A 22,734-nucleotide genomic window follows, 5' to 3' on the forward strand; every position below is an offset into this window, starting at 1 on the left:
CGCAATGGTATCCGGCGATGTGACGTGGCGCCATTCTGCGCATGCGCCTGTTCTTAAGCAGAGGTCTCCACTGAGCTAACCAATGAAAATACAATGCACTCCCTGCACACGACTTTGATAGCGTGTAATTAATGTCATTTGTGTGCTGGGGCCATTACCGTGTTGCCAGTTTAGATAATGGCCGGTGCAACCGCTTATCTGCTGGAGGCACAAAGAGGACAGACGGATCAACATGTTTCTATCACGCTGCACCAGGAGCCGTTTGATGAGTCGGCTCAGCGGGTGTAACATGGACGATGCCAAGGGCATCTAGAATTCTAGACGCGGTTCCGCCTGATAAAGTGTTAAATGGCAGAGCTAGGCAGAAACCTGCTGGGGCGGTTCACACCCACAGGGCTCTTTTCAGACCCAAATGGGCCAACTTGCTACATGTAATGCAGTGAAGTGGCATTGATCCATGCCCCACGAGGAGCCTGGTGACCCCACTGGCACACAGCCATTTTATCTGCAGAGGTGTGACACCTTTTTATGCTTAACAATCTTCTGGGAGAGCTCCGATTTTCAGGCACCACTAGCTATACATCAAAATACGGAAGACTAAATCACTTTTGAGAGCTTTGTAAAATGGCATCTAATGAAGACATAAACCAAACGAAGACAACATGACCAAGACATCACCCCCTAGGCATGTGCCTTTGAAAGTCTATCTATTGTCAAGACTGACACAACTGCTGATATAAAGAACCAACGTACGAAAAGGAATCGGGGGAACAAATCACCTTTCCTCTCAGTCCAAGGAAAAGCGCAGAAACCTCGGGCTGATGGCTCAATGCACCGTGGGCCATTTCATCACGCGCGGCCCAGAGAAATGCAGCCGTGTCTTGTTTTCGGAATGAATTTCGCAGTTGAGGCCATTCTTAAGGCAATTTGTGGTGATTCTTTTCCCAAGTAAATAGAGAATTGTGATTTTATTTTGCAATGGGCCGCGAATAAAACATCAGTCAACCATGTAACGGCTCCCTAGCTCTGGTGGTTTCTCTCCAATATGATATAACGTGTTCTGAATTCTAGCAGCCTGCAGAAAGTATGCTTTCATGGCTTGCTGCTGCACACTCCAATACCCTGAAATAATGGGACTTTGGGGCACATTACGAGTATGGCAGTGTCGTACAGAAAAGTGCAATAGTACAATTGCTGCCTCTGTTACCGTACAACCGTCCGATGACATTGCTGGTAATGTGGAGAAGATACCACTGGCACTTGGCTTGAGACATTTTCTCCACAGTCTCGGGGGGATAGCTCAGGGGCAACGCGCTCGCCCTGGAAGCAATATGACGCGGAGCAACACAAGTTTGCTCCCTCGGTCCGCGCTTAGAAGCCTCCGAGTATTAAGTGCTTTATAAATAAGGAATCATCATAATTCATAATTTATAAATTCACATTAGCGCCAAACATGAGCCAATTACCACCCATGACAACTCCTAAAAAACCTGCGCGAGGGTCTCTGGACTGAAAATGGGGATGAACCCAGCCACCCTGTCACATGTAATCAGTTGGCTGTTCCCCGATTACAAGCGAGTAACTAGAACGAGTTTGGTAGTCATTCCACTAGAACTGTGCAGAATAATCATTTGGATGAAAAAAACGGTTTGCACAAAACGGACACTTTGTCATTACTGGCACAGAAACATGAGACACATTAAACATACCAGACTAACACACAGGGAATGTGGAACTCCCCCGTGAAGTTAGGGAGACAAATCCTTTTCACAATTTCAGCAAAAACAAAATGCAAAGGAATGATTCGTTACAAACTTACATTCATTGAAATGTTATTAAAAATAGGCCTGTTATCAAATGGAGCCTGTGATTCAACTAAATCTTCGTTTTGATGCTTTTATCTTGTAGCTAAACAGATTAGATTGGAGCTTTCTTTTAATGACAAACACATGTTTAAATGAAAGACCTGGTTCCTCAATCAATGTTTCCTCAGTCTACCACACAAGACCGATTAATGCAAAGTGAGGTCATGGGTCAGCGGTGTTGTATGCTCCATCGCCAGTAAATGCTACTATCAGCCACGTCAATCGCTTTAACCACAATATCAACTGCAGTTTCTGGCTTGAGAACTGGTTCACACAGGGCAGTAATCATTCCCTGGCTCACATATGTCTCACAATATTAATTAGTCAAACATACACATTGCAACAATGAATTGCCCTCATGTCCAGCTCCACCCTGCTGATGAGGTCCAACCAAACCGAAACACGTGTCTGGGGTTGCTGTTGGTACTCTTGTTCAGAGGAGAATTGCCTAGCATTTTGCTGCTGGACTGCCCCAGGGCAGGACAAAGACTGATATGTTTGCGATATTTCTTCTCTGTGAAAGATAGTGAGCTAAAGACAACTCTGGGTAAGTCTCTTTTGACCAGGACTAATGTCTGGCAGAGGAACTCCCAGGACCCCAGTTGTTAATTAGCCATTGGGAAGATGTCACCAATCAGACATGTATTTTATTTCATTAAAGATTTGTATACAGAGGGAACCAGGTAACACGAGCAATAGAGCGCTTTACAATGTCAGCATAGACAAAATACAAAAAAGTTCTATTTAGCCAGACTTATGAATGAACCAACAAACACATAACAAGGAAACCTCTGGGATTAAATTACAACTTTCTGGAACCAAGATTTGACAACTTTACAAAACTTTGAATATTCAGGCATCACTCATAGTTCAGGAGAAAGAGCATCTCGACACTTCAGAGCTGCAACAGAGAAATAAAGATTTACTGAAGCTGATCCTTTGAATCTAGGTATCTGAAACCAGAGAGTGTAGCGGCTGTGAAGGCCTCTGACACTTCCGGGAGCTTTTAATATGCCAGCTAAATAAGGAGGAGAGTGGAAGTGGATGGTTTTATATGTAATACAAATCAATTTGAAAATAGCTTTTTCAAATGGTATACTGTGAGAAAAAATAGAGAGTTCTTGAGGGGGACCCCAGAGATAGAGAAGTTAATGACCTTGAGAAAATGTTAACATCTGCACATTGTGTGATTTTAAACACTGAACCCACTCACTCACGTGGCAATATACTTGACTGGATTATGGTAAGAAATATCTCCTCAGGCTCTGTCACCAACAAAGCTTGTCCTTGGTCAGACCATTGCTTTGTCAAAACTGTTATATTTCTGCCTAGTAAGTCCATCATGCTAGACTCTAAGTGTAAGGGAATGACTAGCAGTAATGCTAAATGTGTTAAAGGTGATGCCCTGAATAAGTGTATTGAGCACATTATGAAATTCACTCATGATTCCGACTCAACTGATTTTATAGTCCAAACCTATAATCACTATCTCGCAAGATTTATAAACACCATTGCCCCATTAAAAACCAAAGGTGTCAGTGATAAATCACACAATCAACAGGCATGGTACACTCCCGTCATGGCTCAGTTTAAAATTGAGAAACGGCGACAAGAACAGGATTGGGGTAAACACCCCTCAACAGAAAATAAGGAAGCCTGGAAACGTATTCAACATCAATAAAAAGTCCATGTTTTTGAGACAAAAAAAAAACTACTTCAACAGAGAAATTGAGTCGGCAGACACTAATAATACCAAACAACTATTTGGGATTGAGCGCAGCTTGGAAAAACCAAAACTTTCTACTCAGCGGTTCACTGCCACAAAGGATGACTGTACTAAAGTGCAACAAGCTTTTGCCAACAAAACATCCTTTGCCCGATCTAAGATCGCTAGCTCTTTGGGCTCTCATAACCCCCTCTCGTCCCTGAATATGCAAGATCAACCGTATCAGGGTCCACCTTTATCTTTCTCACACATTACGGATGATGAGATCATTGTGTTATTGAAGCAAATGCGTCCTGCTGAATGTGTTGGCGAGATTCTGCCTTCTAAAATTATTCTCTAGCATCCAACTAACTTTGCTCCTTTCTTCGTTAGATTTGTTAATTCCTCCTTCGACCTATTGCATGGCTCCGGATGTCCTCAAACAAGTTGTGGTGTCACCCTTACCGAAGAAACTTGGGCCTGATCAGAATAATCCTAGAAACATACGCCCTATAACTAATACCTTGTTCCTATTGAAGATTTTAGATAAAACTGCCACTAACCAGTTTCACAGACATTTAGAAAGTAGCAACATTCTTCACCAAAAGAAATCTGGGTTTGGCTCCTTTTATGGTACTGAGACGGCCTTGCGACACCTGCAAACAAACATGCAAAGCATCATGGAAAATGGGCAATCAGGTCTGCTAATACTTTTAGACTTATCTGCTGAGTTCGATTTGCTTGAACATTCCTACATTCCAAAATGCCTCTGATCACATGGGCTTCATTCTAATGATGCTACTAATTAGATTACTTCATTTCTGGGAAACAGGGAATCAGAAGTGGGCTGGGGGGGGCAACTTCAGCACCTGAAGTCATCATGGATGGTGTTCCACAGGATGCCTGCTTATCCCGGCACTGTTTAATCTTTATATCAGGCCATTTTGCCATCTCCTGGCTACCGTGGAGGTCGTATTTTCCAACTACGCAGATGATACTCAACTCATCATGGAACTAGGCTGTGACTATGTCACCGACTTAGCTCGGCTCAACCTCATCTATAACCCTATTCATGCTTGTATGAATCTAAAGGTGTTGTCTCGCAATCCATCAAAAATGTAATTGATGATCTTCGGATCTCCCTAAGCTAGAGCAAAACTCAGTGGAGATGCCCTTAGCATGACCATCGACTACAACATCATCAAGGTAAAGGACAATTTGTTTTTTGTTCTTGAAATAGTTAAACGGCATACGTTGTAGTTTATTGTATTCATTTACGAAGGGTCACATTGATAGGGAGTTTGAAAACACATACGAGGGATGGAAATATGTCCTTTTTCGCTGATGCTCCCGCAGCATGCACACAAGGCTTGACCGCGATAGCCCAAATGATCAGTTGCTTTGTTCTAGGCTTACCCATAGGATTGTCATAAAGGAATCAAAAGTGTTCGAATGCCTTTCCAGAAAAATGCAGGTGAAATGAAACTCTTACCTTGCTCCAACGACCAGCTCCTTCTGTCCAGGGTCAAAGGTTAACTGAGAAAAATCCACGGCGTTGTCTGCTCGGAAGACGTGCAACCAGGGGGCGATATCTAAAGGGAATTAACAAAAAGAGGTGGTTTGCATTTCATGCCAGTGGTGCGTTATTTGTGTTTAAGATGTCATAAAAAAAAAACACCAGCCTAATCTAGGAAAATTGACAGAGCTGTGACGTGATCGCTTAAGTAGGCTGGTGGGATTTCATCCAGCAAATCTCACTGACCCATTAAAATAGGAGCAGCCATGCAAGGGTAGGCGGACACACTTAACCAGATGTGCATTTTATGACGTGGCCTGGGTGGAGAGGCCTGTAAAACGGACCCAGTATTACTACACAGCAAGCCTGCGCCATCTCACAAAATCTGACAGAAGGGCTGGGCTCTACATTTACCCATGTTTCATTGCAGCAGTGGATGGAAACAGACTACTTTGCTGCAATGGAAACATCATACACATTTCTTGTGATGAAATACAGTATAACATATCTATATAACCTATGCCCATGGGCCTTGTTAAGAATGGTGTTGCCCTATGTCTTAATTGACACCTCCGCGACTTGTCATTATTCTAAAACGGCCGCACTTTTTCTTCAGAACACAAAAAATCAGAGATGCTAACACGCTTCCTGTGTAGTTTTTTTTTTTACATGTAACGAAGGAAACAGAAATCCAGTGGAGTTATAACTGCAAGAAAAGCGTCTGTCTCAGTAGATGGAGAAATACACAGGCATCTCACTTTGAAAACCATACCCCTCGTTATTTCAGATTGGGATGAAAGGCTGCGCAGTAGGCCGCGGCTCGCGCTGTGAGCCTAGCCCAGAGACCAATTTAACGTGCGTGCTCCTGCTGAGGGACGCCCTGCCTCCTGGATAACATAATGACGGCTGTCCATAGTCACTGTACCCTTGTTCGACGCTTCAAATGCAAGCGGGTTTCTGAAAATGAATGCGTGTTTTCTTCTCGGTTGAACATGTGCTTCCAAACTCATTCACACAGACAAAGCGTATATGTGATAGTCGCTTTATGGTTTGCCCATTACTGCACACTGGTTGTTTCCAGTCATAAAGAGACAGCTTGAAACGCGTATGAGGACTTTACAGCTCACATGGTAGGGGTCTGTTAATATTGGAATATTTGGGAAGGAATAGATCAAATCGAGATTCTGGGAGGAAATAGTTAACATCCACATCATTTGTATAGACCATGTTATGTTCAAACGCTGATGTTTATTTGTTTATGTATTTATTTTAATTTTTGGTAACGCACCAACTCGCACGAAGGCCTCAGGCCACAGAGTATATACCGTGATTGTGTTTAAATAAACAAACTTTACACACACACACACACACACACTTCATTAATAAATAATTAGATATCAGACTGCTAAACACTACATACAATTTAAGTTAAAAATACAAATAAAACAAACAAACAAACAGTAAAACCTTTTCCTTGTAAACTAAAAAGTAATCTTTTTCAAAACATCTGTTGTAGTCAGCAGTTAGAGCAGATTTCGTGTGTGTAAAACGCCAAGAAACGTCTATCGTCAACAATCAAGGATACACAAATGTGTTACGGTTTCAGGACTGTGATCCTTTACAATCGACACGAAGGGAAACCAAAACTCAGCCCCATCCTTGGGACCATCACTTCCCAGGGGTTCCATGTGATAATGTGCCCGCAAAAATGTCCTCATGCAAGAATTGTGCCATTTGTTTGCGGACATAGTATAGGTTTTTTTTTAAAGGGAGCGGGGAACACCCCTGCAACCCCCACTCTCATTCACCCCATATATTATCCATATATACAATATCACCTATGCAATTTCCCCGTGACTATATGTATGGCAACATTATATACGGGGACAATATTACCTGATACCTTCTCAGGTACTGATTATAGCAATGTAAAACACATGAAACCTGCTAGTTGAGGAAGTGATGGACATTTGTTAATACAAGGCTGCCACAAGCCCTGGGGTCTTAGGTACTCCGATCATAAAGATAGCGTATTGAGAAAGGAGTCATATAATAGGAGACCCTCATCCCTTTATTTACTTCTAATACATAATTCCTTGTACAAACAGTTCAATTAGAGACACAAATCAATAAATAGCCTCTCACACTGTGTCGTGAAACATACTGCAGTGCGGCCTGTTTTTGATTAATATTAGTATGCAAGGAATAGCCTGACACATTCCTAATTTTTAGATATAATGACATTTTATGCCACGTCAGCCTGGAAGCAAGAGATTTCAAACCCAACCCAAGCCTTATGGCTGCCATGGGTACAACAGGCAGAAGTCCAAGAAATGACTTCCATTTCATACCCTCAAGTATGGACAACCAGTTCCATATTTGTACCTCATAAATCTTCATGCCATATAAAATAAATGGAGCAAGTACCTGTAGATATAGACAAACCAAAGGCTTCTAAACTGTGACGATCCTCACTGTGTGGTTTTACAGCACTGAGAAATGGCTGATAGTGGCATATTGTGCCCTTTGTGGGTTGAACTAGATTGTGCTCTGTGGTGGAAAGGAAATGGAGGTGGGGTGAGAGGGCAAGAGAAGCAACTGTACGGTAGAAATGAGACAAACAAATAGAGGGGTACAAAAGGGTTGATGGGCAAGGTTTATACTTGTGGTAATAGAGTTGCATGTGTAGTAATTAGGATATTTCAAATTTGACTGGAAAATATTTTGCTTGCTTTATGCATTAGCATTCAATGATGTGAAAGACTGGGGAATGGCGTACAGACTGAGACATTATCTTGGGCAGAAATAATGGTGTCTTAGGCATGCAAGATATCGCCGACAATTATATTCCAGATAAGCTTGAGCAAATTATCTAATTTCAGGAAGAATACAACGTGCAATCAATGTGGGCCCCAGAAGCTGTGAAAAGACCATGTGCTTATATTGAATACGATGGGACACTGCATCCCAGGTTTCCTGAAAAACAAGCCAACCACAATGTAGGCAGGAAGAATTTGAAGGTCTACCCTTTAAATAACTCTTTACCTCTTGATTGAAAAATGTGAACTAACCCCACATCCCAACTATCAGTAATGAACCATTCCATGAGAAAGCCTCCTTCATTCCTTGCCTTTTATCCCATTCTGTTGTCACTTGTTGGGTTTAATGGAAGTAAAGACAATTTCATTCAAATGTTGCCATATGGAAAATGAGTCCCTTGCTATTTCAGTTTCAGTACCCAATAAAATATAGAATTCAAAGTAAAAAAAAAGTTATAATATTCACTATAAATCACAGTACAATTATAACCTCAGGATGTGCAACCTTTGTTTGACTGCAATTACACAATTACAGTTAAATTGTTTAAATTGGAAGATTTTTCTTTTGCATATGAAATAATATACCTATCATTTGAATTGTACATTAGTCAACATTTACATGTCATGCAAAACAATCATTTGTTGAGCTCTCAAGAGATCAATAGTCCCCAGGCCTCAACATATTATATTATAATTATTATTATTATTATTATTAATTTATTTTTAGATAGTTCTAAAAGAACTTTTACAAAATGTAAAGAATAACATGGCAGAGAGGGAAAGCAAGTCTTTATATGTTATTATTTAGCTTTGTCCTGGCACGTTACTTGTCAGGCAGAAGCCGGTCCCGTATGGCACACCATAACTGATAAAGTTCAACGTGTGAGCTTTCGGTATCCGTATTAAGGCAATACGTCCAAAGAGCTTCATCCTTAATAGAATCGTAATGAGCAACCATGTGTCCCAAGATATTCATATATTCAGAGCTCAAAGTCCAACATTATGTAAATAAGTGTTTTGGTGTCTCAAGCATCCCTGGTAGTTTACATGAACAACATATTCTGTCTTTAAGCGTGATACCCAAGATTGCTCCCATCGAAACAAACATAAGGACCTGATTAATTCTTAATTCTTAATCTTAACCTAAACCTCTGACCTGACAAGTTAGGGCATCGTCTCAGGTACCTCTGGGGTTTTCGGCACTTATGGACCACCATCGAGACGTAACAGTGGCTTCTAATACTAGCCAAATAGGTATAGCATGTGAAGCTAGTTCTCCAAAAGGTACCTTCTATTGTGCCTAACCACTGTAGATCTCCCACAGCCAAGGTCTCCAACCCATAGAGGAACACTGGGCAGAAACATTGCTTAAAGGATGAGGATTCCCTCCATGTAAAATTCAGAAGTGTTTCTAGCAAAATTACAAATTAAATGAGTCATACGTGCAGCCTTAGCTTTCTTCATGCCCACTATATATACTGGCACTCATGTCAAGACCCAGTTAGGGGTATAAAAGAACTTAATCAACCTTGCCAAGGGAAGTCTGAAAATAAATACATTTCACCTTTTTGGATGTGTTGGCCATAATCTTTGTTTTCCCCATATTTATCTGCATCTCATTCACAGTCATATAGCTAATCAGAGACTCAAACATGTCTCTTGCTCCTGCATAAGTGTAGTTAAACATAACCAAATCATCGGCGTACAGCATACAGGGGATGGAAAGTCCCCCAACCGTAGGACAACACCCTCTTTTTGCCACAATCTTAGATGGGAGATCGGCTGTAAATAGATTGTAAACCAGGTGATTAATAGTGCAACCCTGTTTCTTCACCTTTCCGAATGGGTACCGGCCTAGATAAAGCACCCTCTTTGTTTATTCGTACACGTGCTTGGGTGCTGAGGTGGAGGCCTCTTAGCACGTCAAAAATCCAAACCGTACAATCATAGGCACGAAGTTTATCCCACAACCTAGATCTGTTGACTCCATCGAATTCTGCCTTGTAGTCAACTCTAATCAATAGATCCAACATTCTTTTATTATGTGGTACAGAAACCCGGTCTGTGTAAAGTGTAATGTTAGCCTTATCTGCCCACAGCTGCAATTCCCAAAGCACCAAGGTAGGAAGATCTTTCCAATACGTCTAATAGGAACAACAGCCTATAGTTTTTTGGCATAAGCCGGTGCCCTTTCTAATAGACTAACAATAAAATGGATTTCTTCCACGACACAGGATCAGTTTGCGTCCAGCACAACTTCTCAAACAAAATTCTTAGTATACGTACCCAGGTATCAGGGTTATGTTTTGAAGCTATATTTACAAGGCCATTGGGACCTAGAGCCTTGGAATTTTTAAGTTTCAAGATAAGTCGGTTTCATCGTCATCGAATGTCAACGGCCATCCCCGGTCCGAAGCACAGCGAGTAGAGACCGGTGCAGAGCCTGCTGATGCAGGTTCGAACCCCAGCAGGGTCAAACTCAGCCTTTTATCCTTCCGAGATTGATAAATGAGCACCACACACTGTGGGTAATAATAAGCAGCACTCAGATATCTGAGGGTTCGTAGCGCTATATAAATGCTAAATTATTGTTATTATTTTCCCAAAATCGTATATGCCAAGGGGGTGTCCACTATGACATCCGCACTTTGCTTTTGAATGTAAACCAGCCAGTCCTTTTCACAAATAGGATTAAGCAGGCACTTATATCTATCCCCTTTTGCCTTCGCCAGCATGTCCCAAATTATTTTGTAATCAGCACCTCTAAGTGCAGTGAACATTTCCTGCCAGTTTGCATTGAGGTCCGAGCGCTTCCACCTCCTTAGCCATACTTGATACTGTTTCATAGCACCAGCAATAGGTCTGGCCGGCTCACGAGCAGCTAGCCCAGAATTGCGTGCCTGATGTACTTCCTTATGCATTGTTCTTTTAGCATCTCTAATCGCAATGTCAAAGATGCGTAGTGGCTTATCACATATTACACCCTGACCTTTATTTCTTACAGTAACTACTTCAGAGGTCAAGGTACACACTTAAATCCAGAAGGCATGTAACCATTTTCCTTAAATGGTTCGAAGTTCATCGGATACAATTGCCTGCATGGTTAGTATAAACATTGGTGCATCGACGTCCAATAAGTCCAGTGTGATGTACATAAATATATAGTGCAAGGATATTATGATCGCTATGCATAAGTAAACATGCGCTATTACAAAAATAATAATCTAAGGTGGCAGAGCACTCATTTCCACTCCATGTATAGTTCCCTGGGACATCACTGTCAGTTCTGCCATTTACCAAAGACATAGCCCATTGTTTGAAAAAAGCCACCCAATATTTCCCTTTGCGATCGCCCCATCCATGTTTCATTATACACTTTTAAAAGACATTGGGCCTCATTATGAGTTTGGAGGTAGCCATGCCGTCATGACTGGCATGGCTACCTCCAAACTCGTGTCCAGGTCCGACTTTTGCGGGCCCAGTAATTCCCATTCTCGGGACCTGGACCAGGTACATCCCATTCCCATTGAGACCCTATTGGGTTCAATGGGAATGGGGAGGATGCTAACAATGGACCCGTTAAGGACAGGTCCGTAGTTAGCATCCTGGTCTGCTCGTGGGTGCCGGTATGCACGTCTGGCCAGACCAAACGTGCATACCGCCACCCGCAAGCAAACTCGTAATGTGGCGGCCCGGTATGAACAGTGCCTATACCTTACCGGCACAGGTCATACCGTGGCCGCCAGGGTGGTAATGAGGCCCATTGACATAGGATGCTCCTTCATTTTCGTTTGTGCAATTTGCATTCGTATCTCCCCCAGAATAATCAAATAATCGCGGTTTTCCCCTCACAAGTCAAGAGAAGTGCATCAAGAGCAACTTGGATCTCATCCAATGCTCTAAGGGTGGGGGGAATTATGTAACAACATTTTCCATTTCGTATCCGATCTTCCTGCCACACTTCCATTGCAAGCAAGTTATACTCAGCCAAGGAACCCTTCAAGTGGCCGGAACAGAAACAATGTTTCATTCCAATTACAAGGCCACCAAAATGGCTGTCCTTGGAGCCTTATTTTTGGCTTAACTTGGTATATATGATTCCCTCCACCTGAAGGGCACTATGCAACCAAGTTTTCTGAAGCATACATACCTCATACTGGATCAGGCAATGCAAAGAACCATTCTTGTAAAAGAGGTGCCTAAATCCACATGTGTTCCAGTTTACTATTTTGATCAGTCAGTGTGTCCACTCTTGCAACAGTTCAGGGAGTTTACTATCGCCTATTTTAATCTGCATCCCACTTGGCCTCCTCTTTAGGTATAGTGACCGAACTAGCGGTCAACCCTAAAATTTGATCAGACTGAGTAAAGAACGCCCTCTTCTGGTGGCACACCGTCAATTTCAAACCCATTGCAAGTAGTTTTTTTGCATTGGCACACAACAGGGAGACAACAGAGGAGGTGGTAAATTCAATCAGAGCCCAATTAGTTGTGCTACCCCATTTAGGGAGTTTGATCTTAAGCATGTCTTCGGGTGCAATAGCAGACAGCCAGGGCACAGCTGCCCATAGTTTAAACAAAACAGATGTATTAAAAAATGGGCTTAGATTATATTATATTATAATTGGTTATTTATAAAATACCCAGTGGTTTCTAAAAACAGACCTGGGGATCGAACCTGTGTTGCTCCGTGTCGTCTTGCTTCCAAGGCGAGTGTGTTGCCCCTGAGCTTTCACTTACATTTTCAATGTAACATAAGCAGCTCTGTTTACCTAAGAGATTAGGCACTTTTTCCAAACTATGCAACGCGTTTAAAAGCAAGTATTTAGCCTCAGAAAATCAAAACCATTGTCCTGTTTTTCTAAGCTAATCTGAAAGACAACCAACTCAGTGATTAATGGGTGTCTGGTCAACCATTAAGACATTTTCAAAAAGCAGATGCCCAGGGAGGTTCTTTGAAGGAATGTGCATCTGTTCCATTAGGCCTTAGGGAAGAAGATATATTACTACATTGTGTGCTGATAATGAACATGCCACACACATACAAAGTTCAGCTAATGTACAGAACAAGTTCACTTTAAAATTGTGCAATATGAAACCTGCCAATTGAAGTACATTGTCAGTTGTAACTCCTGAACCATTTGTCTGACTAAATTGCTTATTTTAATTACTCCATCATGCATGAAGTTGCAGAAATGTAAATATCACTAGAATCAGTATATTCTTTTGTCATTTTCACCAAAATCACATGTCCATATAGGGAATTATTAAAAAGATAGAGATACATTACAAAATTAATATTTAAGCTCAATATCAGTTTTTACTCCTGACGCGGAGCTAGTTAATAGCTTACACATGACCTCATGATACATCAAATGTGTTGACTAATGGAAGACAGGAGGAAGGAATGTATGAGGGTTTAGGTGGAGTTCATCTTCCTCATATGCATCAACCTAACTGTCTATCCTACTAGCAAGCTAGGCTGGCATTTGCTTGCACCTAGCTCTCAGCGTAGTTCCTTCCAGTGGGGACTGTGTGCTTCTACATTACCCTGTAGAGTGTGACAGCTACTTTTTTTAACCAGGGTTGTTGGATACCCACTGGACAACACATGGCATGAAAAGTGAGACGATGAATTTTGATACATTTGGTGTTTGTGCTTTATACTTCGGTGTTGCCCATGATGTTCCCCCTATTTAAATTGCCAGTGTTTTGAATGGACGGGTTGAAAGGTTTCAATTTACTACATGAAATATGCCAGTTGTATTGAAAGCAGAAGAAGCAAGCCAGCAGAAACCATTATTATATTTAATTTTGTGTCAACACAACACAATGAACAGTAAAATACAGTTGGTTTAAAGCACGATAAAACACTATGCAAATAATTGCAACAGAAATGAATTGTGAAAAACAGTTTGGGTATTTGGTGGGTGGATGTTGTTGGTCATTAAATTGTCCCTCTGCTTCAGTGCAATATGAAGTTTATTGACCTTCTAATTAGGGCATAGTTTTACATGCACCAAGTGAGAGCATGGCTTCTAATGACTACCTTAAAAAATGTGTAAATAAGGGTCAGAAGCTCTTCCAGTCAAGAGCAGTTTCCTACTTCATTTTCTCAATATTTCTATTGCAACAAGGTGCAAAATGACACCCACCTTAGTAGGGTATGTTTTCTCCATATCACCTACAGTTACTCTAACGAATGCTTCCACATCCCGCTAATTCTGTATTTCTGCATATGTGAGATTAGTTTGAACTGCATACATGCCAAATCCTAAATTTCAAATTGAGGTGACTCGGCCATGTTAATAGGATAGCGGGGTTTGTCCTTTTCTATTCTTACTCCGTGAATCACCCAAACAGTCAACATGTTTGTGTGCATGTAATCAAAGCGTACTTTGAAAAAGAGTATGTAGGGGTGATTGTAGTAGAGGTTCTAAAAAATTGCACCTATTGACTGAGCATAATTTCAAGTCGCATTCTGGAAGATTGTCATTGGCCTCTAAGATGGTGAAAGCGGGCTAAGTCTGCCACAGAGAAATTCCATGGGGAGTAACATGTCATTTTGTAGAGAGCTGCAGTATAGTCTCAGCCTTCTCAGGTCCCTGCGTCCAACACAGGAATTGATTTAATTTGAAACGTGTTGTTACTTAACCAATCTCCATATCATTTTCGTAACTCACCTCCCCAGCATCAAATTAATTTGCTGGTCACTGGGTTATTCCGAATCCCACCACAAACTGGCCTGCACCCTCCAGGACCCATTCCAGAAGCCGAAAAAATAGTATTGGCTCTAGCAATTGATTTTTTTTATATCTGCTTTTACTAATACTTAATTTACTTATAGTATGGCCAGATTCCTGCTAGACTTTAAAATATTTGTAACACAGGTAACCCTACGATAGAAATACTAATATACTATATATATTATGAGGTCCATCAATGCTGTAAAAAACGCAATGCATGCACCAGCCTTATTCAGAACATTTGTTATGTTATGTTATGTTACTGCCATTTCTTAAGCGCACGATCACCAGTGGCATCTTGGCGCTGGAGAGACAGGCATATATCCACCCCAGGGGCCGAAATAGAGCTCACTTACTAGAACAAGAATGTCTTGATTGCTTTCCAAAAAGCCCAATGACTTGATAGTTCCTTTATTGGGAGAGGAACATCGTTCCACAATCTGGCTACAGCTATAGAGAAAGCCCTACCACCGATCCTCATACGATGATAGGAGAGTACGAGGAGCAGGTTGGCGGAGGCTGAGCGCAATTGGTGAGTGGGACAGTAGTGAATACATTTTGTTTGCAAGAACTCAGCGCCTACATCATGTATAGTGCAATGTATATGCATAATGCTTTGAAATTGATGCCCTCGTTTACGTGGGAGCCAGTGCCGTGAGCGTAGTACTGGGGACATGTGTGCTCCTTACGGGGATCCAGTCGCCACCCACGCCGCCATATTCTGGAGGCGTTGGAGTCGCTGAATAAGACCCGTAGGCTGTGCCAGATACAGTGAATTACAGTAGTCCAGCCACGATAATATTAGGGCTGCTACCACTGTAGGGCGCAGGGGAGTGGGAATCAAAGGGAGAACCCTCTTTAAGACCTTCAACTGAAAATGTCCGCCCTGGCATACAGCAGCAACCTGTTTGGCCATGGATAGAGAAGCCGAAAGAATAACACCTTTTGTGTGGCCCTCCCACAGCACTGGAGTTCTTATTTTTTGTATTGTTTATATAGCAGGGGTGCATCTCATAATGAAAAAGGCTTTTTTCAGAGCCCACATCTAGAAATAGTATATGTATTTTTTAAGTGTTTTCAGGGAGAATGTCCTGACTCACAATAGAAATAGAAAAAAAACACAACTCCTATTTCTATGTCTCAGCTCTGGATGGGGCCAATTAAACCCACACTATGCATTATCATGTTTCAGAGTCTGCATGCTGGCAGTCCTCTCAGGGATTTACTGGTCGAATGGGTTGGTTAGAACTACTGTATGACGGTCGATTTGGAAAACTGGACCACCTGCATTTAGGTGATTTGATTGTGTACGGATATGTCAGCCCAGGTCTAGGTGCACATGCCACAGTGCCAATCATTTGCTTCATGCAATTACACATGGCAGTGAATCCTTCAATGATAAATATGTTAAGTGGTCATTTTTATATTCATCTTCCATCCCTACATTACAAACCCAAACATTGGAACACGTTTTCCATCTTGATACGTGTAAGCACACTTCTTGTGTAATTCTTAGGATCCAGACAGCTGTGTTTTAGATACAATCGTCAATATCACATGAAAATCCAAAGGAATATCCTGGGAATGTTCAGAATGTTTATAACGCCTTCGAGTGAGGCGAACCCTTCACAGAAGTGTATGTAATGCTTTTCTTGTTCATTTACAGCTCTGCATTTGGTTGCTTAACAGCAGTTTAATGGAGAAATGGGCCTGATTGCCCCCCCCCCATGGAGTTCATGCACGTTTCTCCTGGCATCTATTTGTTGTAAGGGTCACGTTTGTTTGGCTTTTAGAAGATGAAGTGAATTTAGCATCTGTTTAAAAACAAGGAATGATGAAATCATTTTGATTACATACAGTTCTGTGACTACAAAATACATATTCCGGGACGCCTCACTCATGAAATACATGCTTTTGACAAGCAGACGTGTGTATGAGAATGTCACATTCTGCGGGAACAACGCCACTAGTTGCCACAAAAACTCCTTGCTAGCTATTCAATCACCTGCGATAATAATCATACTGAGCAATCCAGAAATAATATAACATCGGGTTGTTTGGTTTTGAGAAAATGGAGGGCGAGCTAGAACATTGACATTTTAATGAAAAAGACGCAACGCCCCTTCTTCCATTAAACAGAAAGCACGCATTATTTCATGTGAATAATTATATCACTGAGCAAATATACAACCCAGTAAAAGATTCAAATTGGTTTATTAAAAGCCTTGACAAGATAACCAAAGAAGTTTGCTTGTTTAAGCATCTCGTCCCACCGATGAGAACATGCAATTTCCATTGCACAGCACATTTATTGCACAATATATTGGAAACACACTGGTGAATTTTAAACTTCTAGGGGGTGTACACGTTTTCCCTGAATTTGCTAGAGTGAGCAAGGAGAAAAAATGAGCACAGAGCGAATCTGGGGTTTTGGAGTGATTATTCGATTAGGGAAAGGTTTGAAATACTCGATTGAAATGCAGCATGGTAATTGTAAAAAGGTGTGCAATTTACCATCAGTTCTGCATGGCAACACATGAAAAACTGCAATAAACATTTTAATGGTGACTGTTCCCAAAACAAATCATGAGGCCTGTCTCAATCATATTTGTCAGAATTGGCCAACTTTGAAACTGGTTGCACCCAGAAAAACGCCTGGTGAGGCTTGTCTTTTTATGGTGCATGCGTCCAACTATATATAACAGCATTTCTACTGTAAAACACATTTTCTCTGTACCTTTGTCCAATAATATATGCCATCTTTCTCACTGTAAAACATATTTTCATGCCGATTTTGCCCAACACATTATTACCAGTAATAGCACTGTAAGACACATTTGTGCTGCCCTTGTCCAAGAAAAGTCATAAAGTCTGCTCCTTTACCCATTTTATGATTCGTGTGACCAGCGAAAATGGGGCCTATCTCATACGCCTGAAGTGAGCCCCTTCCCCGCATTTTTGATGCGTGTGCCCAAATAAAAGCGAGGCAGTCCAAGCCATATATGCCCACCCATGTTGACCACTGTTATGCCCAAAGTACCCACCCCAGACACATGAACACACATACCCATACCGACATGAACACATTCACAGTCACAGATGCTTGTGCTTCACTCTTGCTCCTCTTCTGCGCAGGTGAAAGCAGGAAAGGGGAGTAGAAGTTGATTTCTAAATCCCTCAATGAGTCCAACCTGTGTGTGGACCATTAGAGGTCATGAACAGAGGGAAACAGATACCATCATGGGCTCTTATGAGCTGATCCACTTACACCACCTAGCACCTGCCAGGACACAGACCTTGCAGGCCTTATGTGGAACAGCAAACCACATGAGGGTGAATTATTTTCATTCATGGTGCTCCCGCTAGGGAGCTCTGGAATGAGGATCATTGTGAATTGTGTTTCCATAGCCCACTGTGGACAAGGAATGAACTTATTACTGAGGATCAGGGATTCCTTGGGCATAATGAGAGGGGCTGTGCCCCAATACCCTTTATGCAACAGCTACCACCGAATACACTAAATATGAAATCAGTTGATGCAATGCATAAAACAGCAACAAAAGAGTAAAAAGTGCAATACGTCCAAATACAAGTGTTCCAACAAACAATTAGAAGCATTACTTAAATGAAGGCCCTCACCAATAACAAAAAATGCATTCTCTTTCCTTAATGAAAGGAATACTGAGTAATGTTCCACCTAACATGAAAGACCTCTTTACGGGATTCAAGTGTGCATGGGCACACCACCCCAATAGTGGCCCACACAATTTTGTGAGTCACTGATATGAAGACATAGTGATCTGCAAAATTCCCTCTGTGACATTTCAGGGTGTGAGCCAGCCCACGTTGAACCCTACTCCTTCCTTCCTCCCCTCGTGCCCCACTGCCTCCCACACGTCCCCAAGAATCACTAACTCCTTTCCGGGACCTCATTTCCTACCCCTGGGTAAAGTAGGACACATCTTCAGGGACGTTTTCAATGTTTTGCGCAAGCTTTCCAACGTATCCCTAATTCCGAGTTCAGAGTTTGAATTGTTTTTTATAAGAGTTATTTAAGAAATTATAACCAAAGATATGTATCAAAGGTTATATTGGGAGGGGGGGAGTTAAAGTAATGTATGCTTTTCATATGACATGGCAATTCTTTGCCGTCAATTGCAGGATTCATTAATGGGAATGCTCACATTTCTAAGTTTCTTATACTGTCAAATTCAGATTTCCAACTAGTAAGACTGTTGAAAAATGTACCAAAAGTTGCTATTGACATTCCACTGCATTGCAGCATTGCTGATGACTCTACTGTAAATCTGACTGGGTGCAGCAGCACCAATACTTCTCATCATCGGCTCCAATTGTCCTTCACTTGCATCTTAAGGATGGGTCTTCGTCTTTAAGTAATACTGACAGTGGCAAATACCCACTCAGCTCAGGTTAACATTGCTTATCTATGTCCTTAAGAGCATTACAATTGTGAGGAAATATTGCTACCAATAAATCTCCACAGAGTAATTCTCAGCGGCAGTAAAAATCCACTGCAGGGAAGATATATTTTTCTGCCTGTTGTGCAGAAAAGCCGACTCCGCCATGTTAAGGGCCCCTCCTTGATCATTACCAGATCATTTAGTGGCCACACTTAGCACAACCAATCACTGGCTGCAGGTCTAGCACTTCTTCAGTTGTGCATTCAGAACATCAGATTGTGTTTGGAAATTTCAATTCCTTCAAGGTGGTATTTTGTTATGTAACAGGGATTACTCAAGTGAGTGCTGTCAATACTCATCTAACATCTGCCACCGGTAGAAGGTTTACCTTAAGTAAGAGTCCACCAGATTTGATTTTAGAAGAGCAGCATTTTTGCACTGTAACAGGGTAGCATTTTACATCCAGCAGCAATTCTGTATTACCACCAACTGCATTCACAATATAACTTCCTTAATGAGGCTCAATTTGTTGAAATTGCTCTACTATAATGTTTAAGAATACTTTGTGTAACCGCTAGCGTACTTTACAGAAAAGAAAATTATTATAAACCTGAGGTGTGCCACATCTCTTTGTGTTTGAAAGCGTGTGTTCTCATGTGCAACCATTAACATACAATTTTCATAGAGATTTTGTTTGTTTGCAAATATATGCAAGATACACACAATGAAATAGTATGGTTATAAAGTTGCCTTTATTATTAATCGTTACTTGAGCTCAGGTGTGCATTACATTTCCCAGACAAAAATTTGAATTCCTCATTTATCATAAATTGATAACACTCTATTTATTGAGTGTCGAAAGTCCCAAATCCACATTTCCAAAGAATTCTTAGGCAGAATATATAGGGCCCAATAATGAAACAGGTAAGTTGTGAGTGGGGTACGCATATTACTGGGGTTCGCGGGAAGTTTCACACGCGATAGGCATTGTGCGAGTGGGGTACGTGCATAACTGGGGTTTGCGGGAATTTTCACACACGATAGGCCCTGTGCGAGTGGGGAACGTGTATTACTGGGGTTCGCGCGAAGTTTCACACGCGATAGGCCCTGTGCGAGTGGGGTACGTGTATAACTGGGGTTCGCAGGAATTATCATACGCGATAGGCCCTGTGCGAGTGGGGTACGTGTATTACTGGGGTTCGTGGGAAGTTTCTCATGCGATTGGAGCGGGGTACGTGTATTTCGGGGGTTCGAGGGAAGTTTCACATGCGATTTTGCTGTCAGAGTGGGGTACGTGTATTTCGGGGGTGCGCGGGGAGTCCTACACGTGAATTGGCAGTGTGGGTCCTCCCAGGTGTGCCCTCTACCCCCTCCACAGCCCCTGCAGGCAGCCCACACCACAGGGGACTACCCTGCACCCCTGGTCATGTCCCGCAGGCAGCCCATCCACCATGGGCATGCCCCCCAGCCCAGCCACATGTCACCTTGCACTAGTGATCACCAACTCATGTCCCCCAGCACCCCCACCCCCCCACCATTGATGGGCACCTGCCAGCCGGCCCCCACTCATGTCCCCCAGCACCCCCAACCCCCACCAGTGAGGGGCACCTGCCAGTAGGCCCCCACTCATGTCCACCAGCACCCCCACCCCCCAGCAGTGAGGGGCACCTGCCAGCAGGCCCCCACTCATGTCCCCCAGCATCCCCACCCCCCAGCAGTGAGGGGCACCTGCCAGCAGGCCCCCACTCATGTCCCCCAGCACCCCCACCCCCTAGCAGTGAGGGGCACCTGCCAGCAGGCCCCCACTCATGTCCCCCAGCACCTCCACCCCCCAGCAGTGAGAGGCACCTGCCAGCAGGCCCCTACTCATGTCCCCCAGCACCCCCACTCCCCAGCAGTGAGGGGCACCTGCCAGCAGGCCCCCCACTCATGTCCCACTCATGTCCCCCAGCACCCCCACCCCCAGCAGTGAGGGGCACCTGCCAGCAGGCCCCCACTCATGTCCCCCAGCACCCCACCCCCCAGCAGTGAGGGGCACCTGCCAGCAGGCCTCCACTCATGACCCCCCCTACATGAAGTAAAGATGCACAATCATGGCCCACTTCTACACCAAAATACCACAGCACGCCACCCCATTCTTGAGACGCAATGATTTCCCAATCCACCCCACAATGACATGCCTATCTCAAGACACAAAGCAAAAGTCAACTATGTACATCAACACATGTCCGTCACACACACACACACACACTGGTTGTCATTGATTGTGTAAACCCACATTTTCACATGCATTAACCCAATGAGCGAATCCCACACATGGAACTAAAATATGAAAATGTATTATGTACAAAAATAAAGCAATGAAATGAAAGCATAACAAAATATCAAAAATGAAATGAAAACCATGTGAAAAGATGAGTAAATGAAAAGTATAACCAATCCAAAGTAATCCTAAAGAAAAATAGTCAAAACTCTCCCTCCACCAACGCAAATCCAAAGGAAACGTAAAAAGAAAAATCCATTGATCCATGGTGAAATCAAAAGAAAAAGTTCAAAATAATCCATTGTCCAACTATGTACAATCCATTGTCCAAAAGAAAAATCCATTAATCCATGTTCAAAATCAAATAAAAACTATGTACAATCCATTGTCAAGGGTCCATGAGCCCAACGAAAGAAATGAAACCTACCTAAGGAACTACCTAATAAAAAAACTACATACAAATGTGTGTGGCATAGTCCATTCACCACAAATCAGAGGAAAAGGAAAAGGAAACCTAACTCTAAAAACTATTTACAATGGCAGCGGGCTAGTCCAACGGCTCACTTTTGGATGTCCCGGGCCAGGTCATCATCGAACTTCTGCTCAATGTCCTGGAGGCGGTCCTCTTCCATGGCCCCGGGGATCGCAGGGACGACGACATGTTCACCTCCAACTCCCTGCGAATTGCCTTGAGGCACTTGGCCCACCTCAGGGCCCTCTGCATGGAGTTCTCCGCCCTGACCATTGTGACCCGTGCCTCTTCCGCCCACTGCTGCTCCGCATCTATGGCGTGGCCCAACCGCTGCCACACGGAAGACACTTGAAATCCTGGGTCCTCCTGCCCTATGGCCAATGCCTGCCCCTCCGATGTTGAAGGGCCCAAGCAATCATTGCTCCCACCATGTTGCTGCTGCTGTGCCTGAGCCTGTGCCTGCGCCCTGGTTCTTGCTGCCTTAACGTCCTCCTCCTGCTGGGATGCAGTTGTCGTGGTGGCCACCCCCGCTGGACGTCCGACTCCCGACTGTGGCATGGATGTGTCCTCCACCAGCCTGGCCGCTGGGTCAGAGGCAGCTCCACAGAGTACCCAGGTGATACATGGGTGGGAAGATAGCATGGAGGACGACTGGCGCGTAAGGGGTTCAGGTGAGGAGGGGGTCGCAAGAAGGTCCAGCACACGGAGGAATCCAGCACCGATGACCTGTCCCAGTAGGTCAACATGGTCAAAGAGGCATGCAAGACAACGTGCAGACTCTCCACGAAAAGACTGCAGGTCACCTCGCATGCCCCGTTCACGCAACGCTATCCCACTCAGGAAAGACTCAACACGGTCCTGGATAGCCACGTCCGCAGGGAGACGAAGGCCAGTTGTTGTGCACTCATCCTCTCCCTGAAAACGGGT

The 22,734-nt window shown here is 43.1% G+C and overlaps 1 protein-coding gene across 2 annotated transcripts in view; it reads right to left on the reverse strand.

Moving 5' to 3' along the window:
- SEMA5A (semaphorin 5A) overlaps positions 1 to 22,734 on the reverse strand; it is a 2,281,219-nt gene that overhangs the window by 1,335,538 nt on the left and 922,947 nt on the right. For both annotated transcript variants that reach the window (XM_069613729.1, XM_069613730.1), the window contains one exon: positions 5,063 to 5,162. In XM_069613729.1, coding sequence (XP_069469830.1) covers positions 5,063 to 5,162 — 100 coding nt within the window. The remainder of the gene's footprint in view (positions 1 to 5,062; positions 5,163 to 22,734) is intronic.

The sequence above is a fragment of the Ambystoma mexicanum genome, chromosome 5p (genome assembly GCF_040938575.1).
Source record: "Ambystoma mexicanum isolate Mex_15411 chromosome 5p, UKY_AmexF1_1, whole genome shotgun sequence".
NCBI lineage: Eukaryota > Metazoa > Chordata > Amphibia > Caudata > Ambystomatidae > Ambystoma > Ambystoma mexicanum.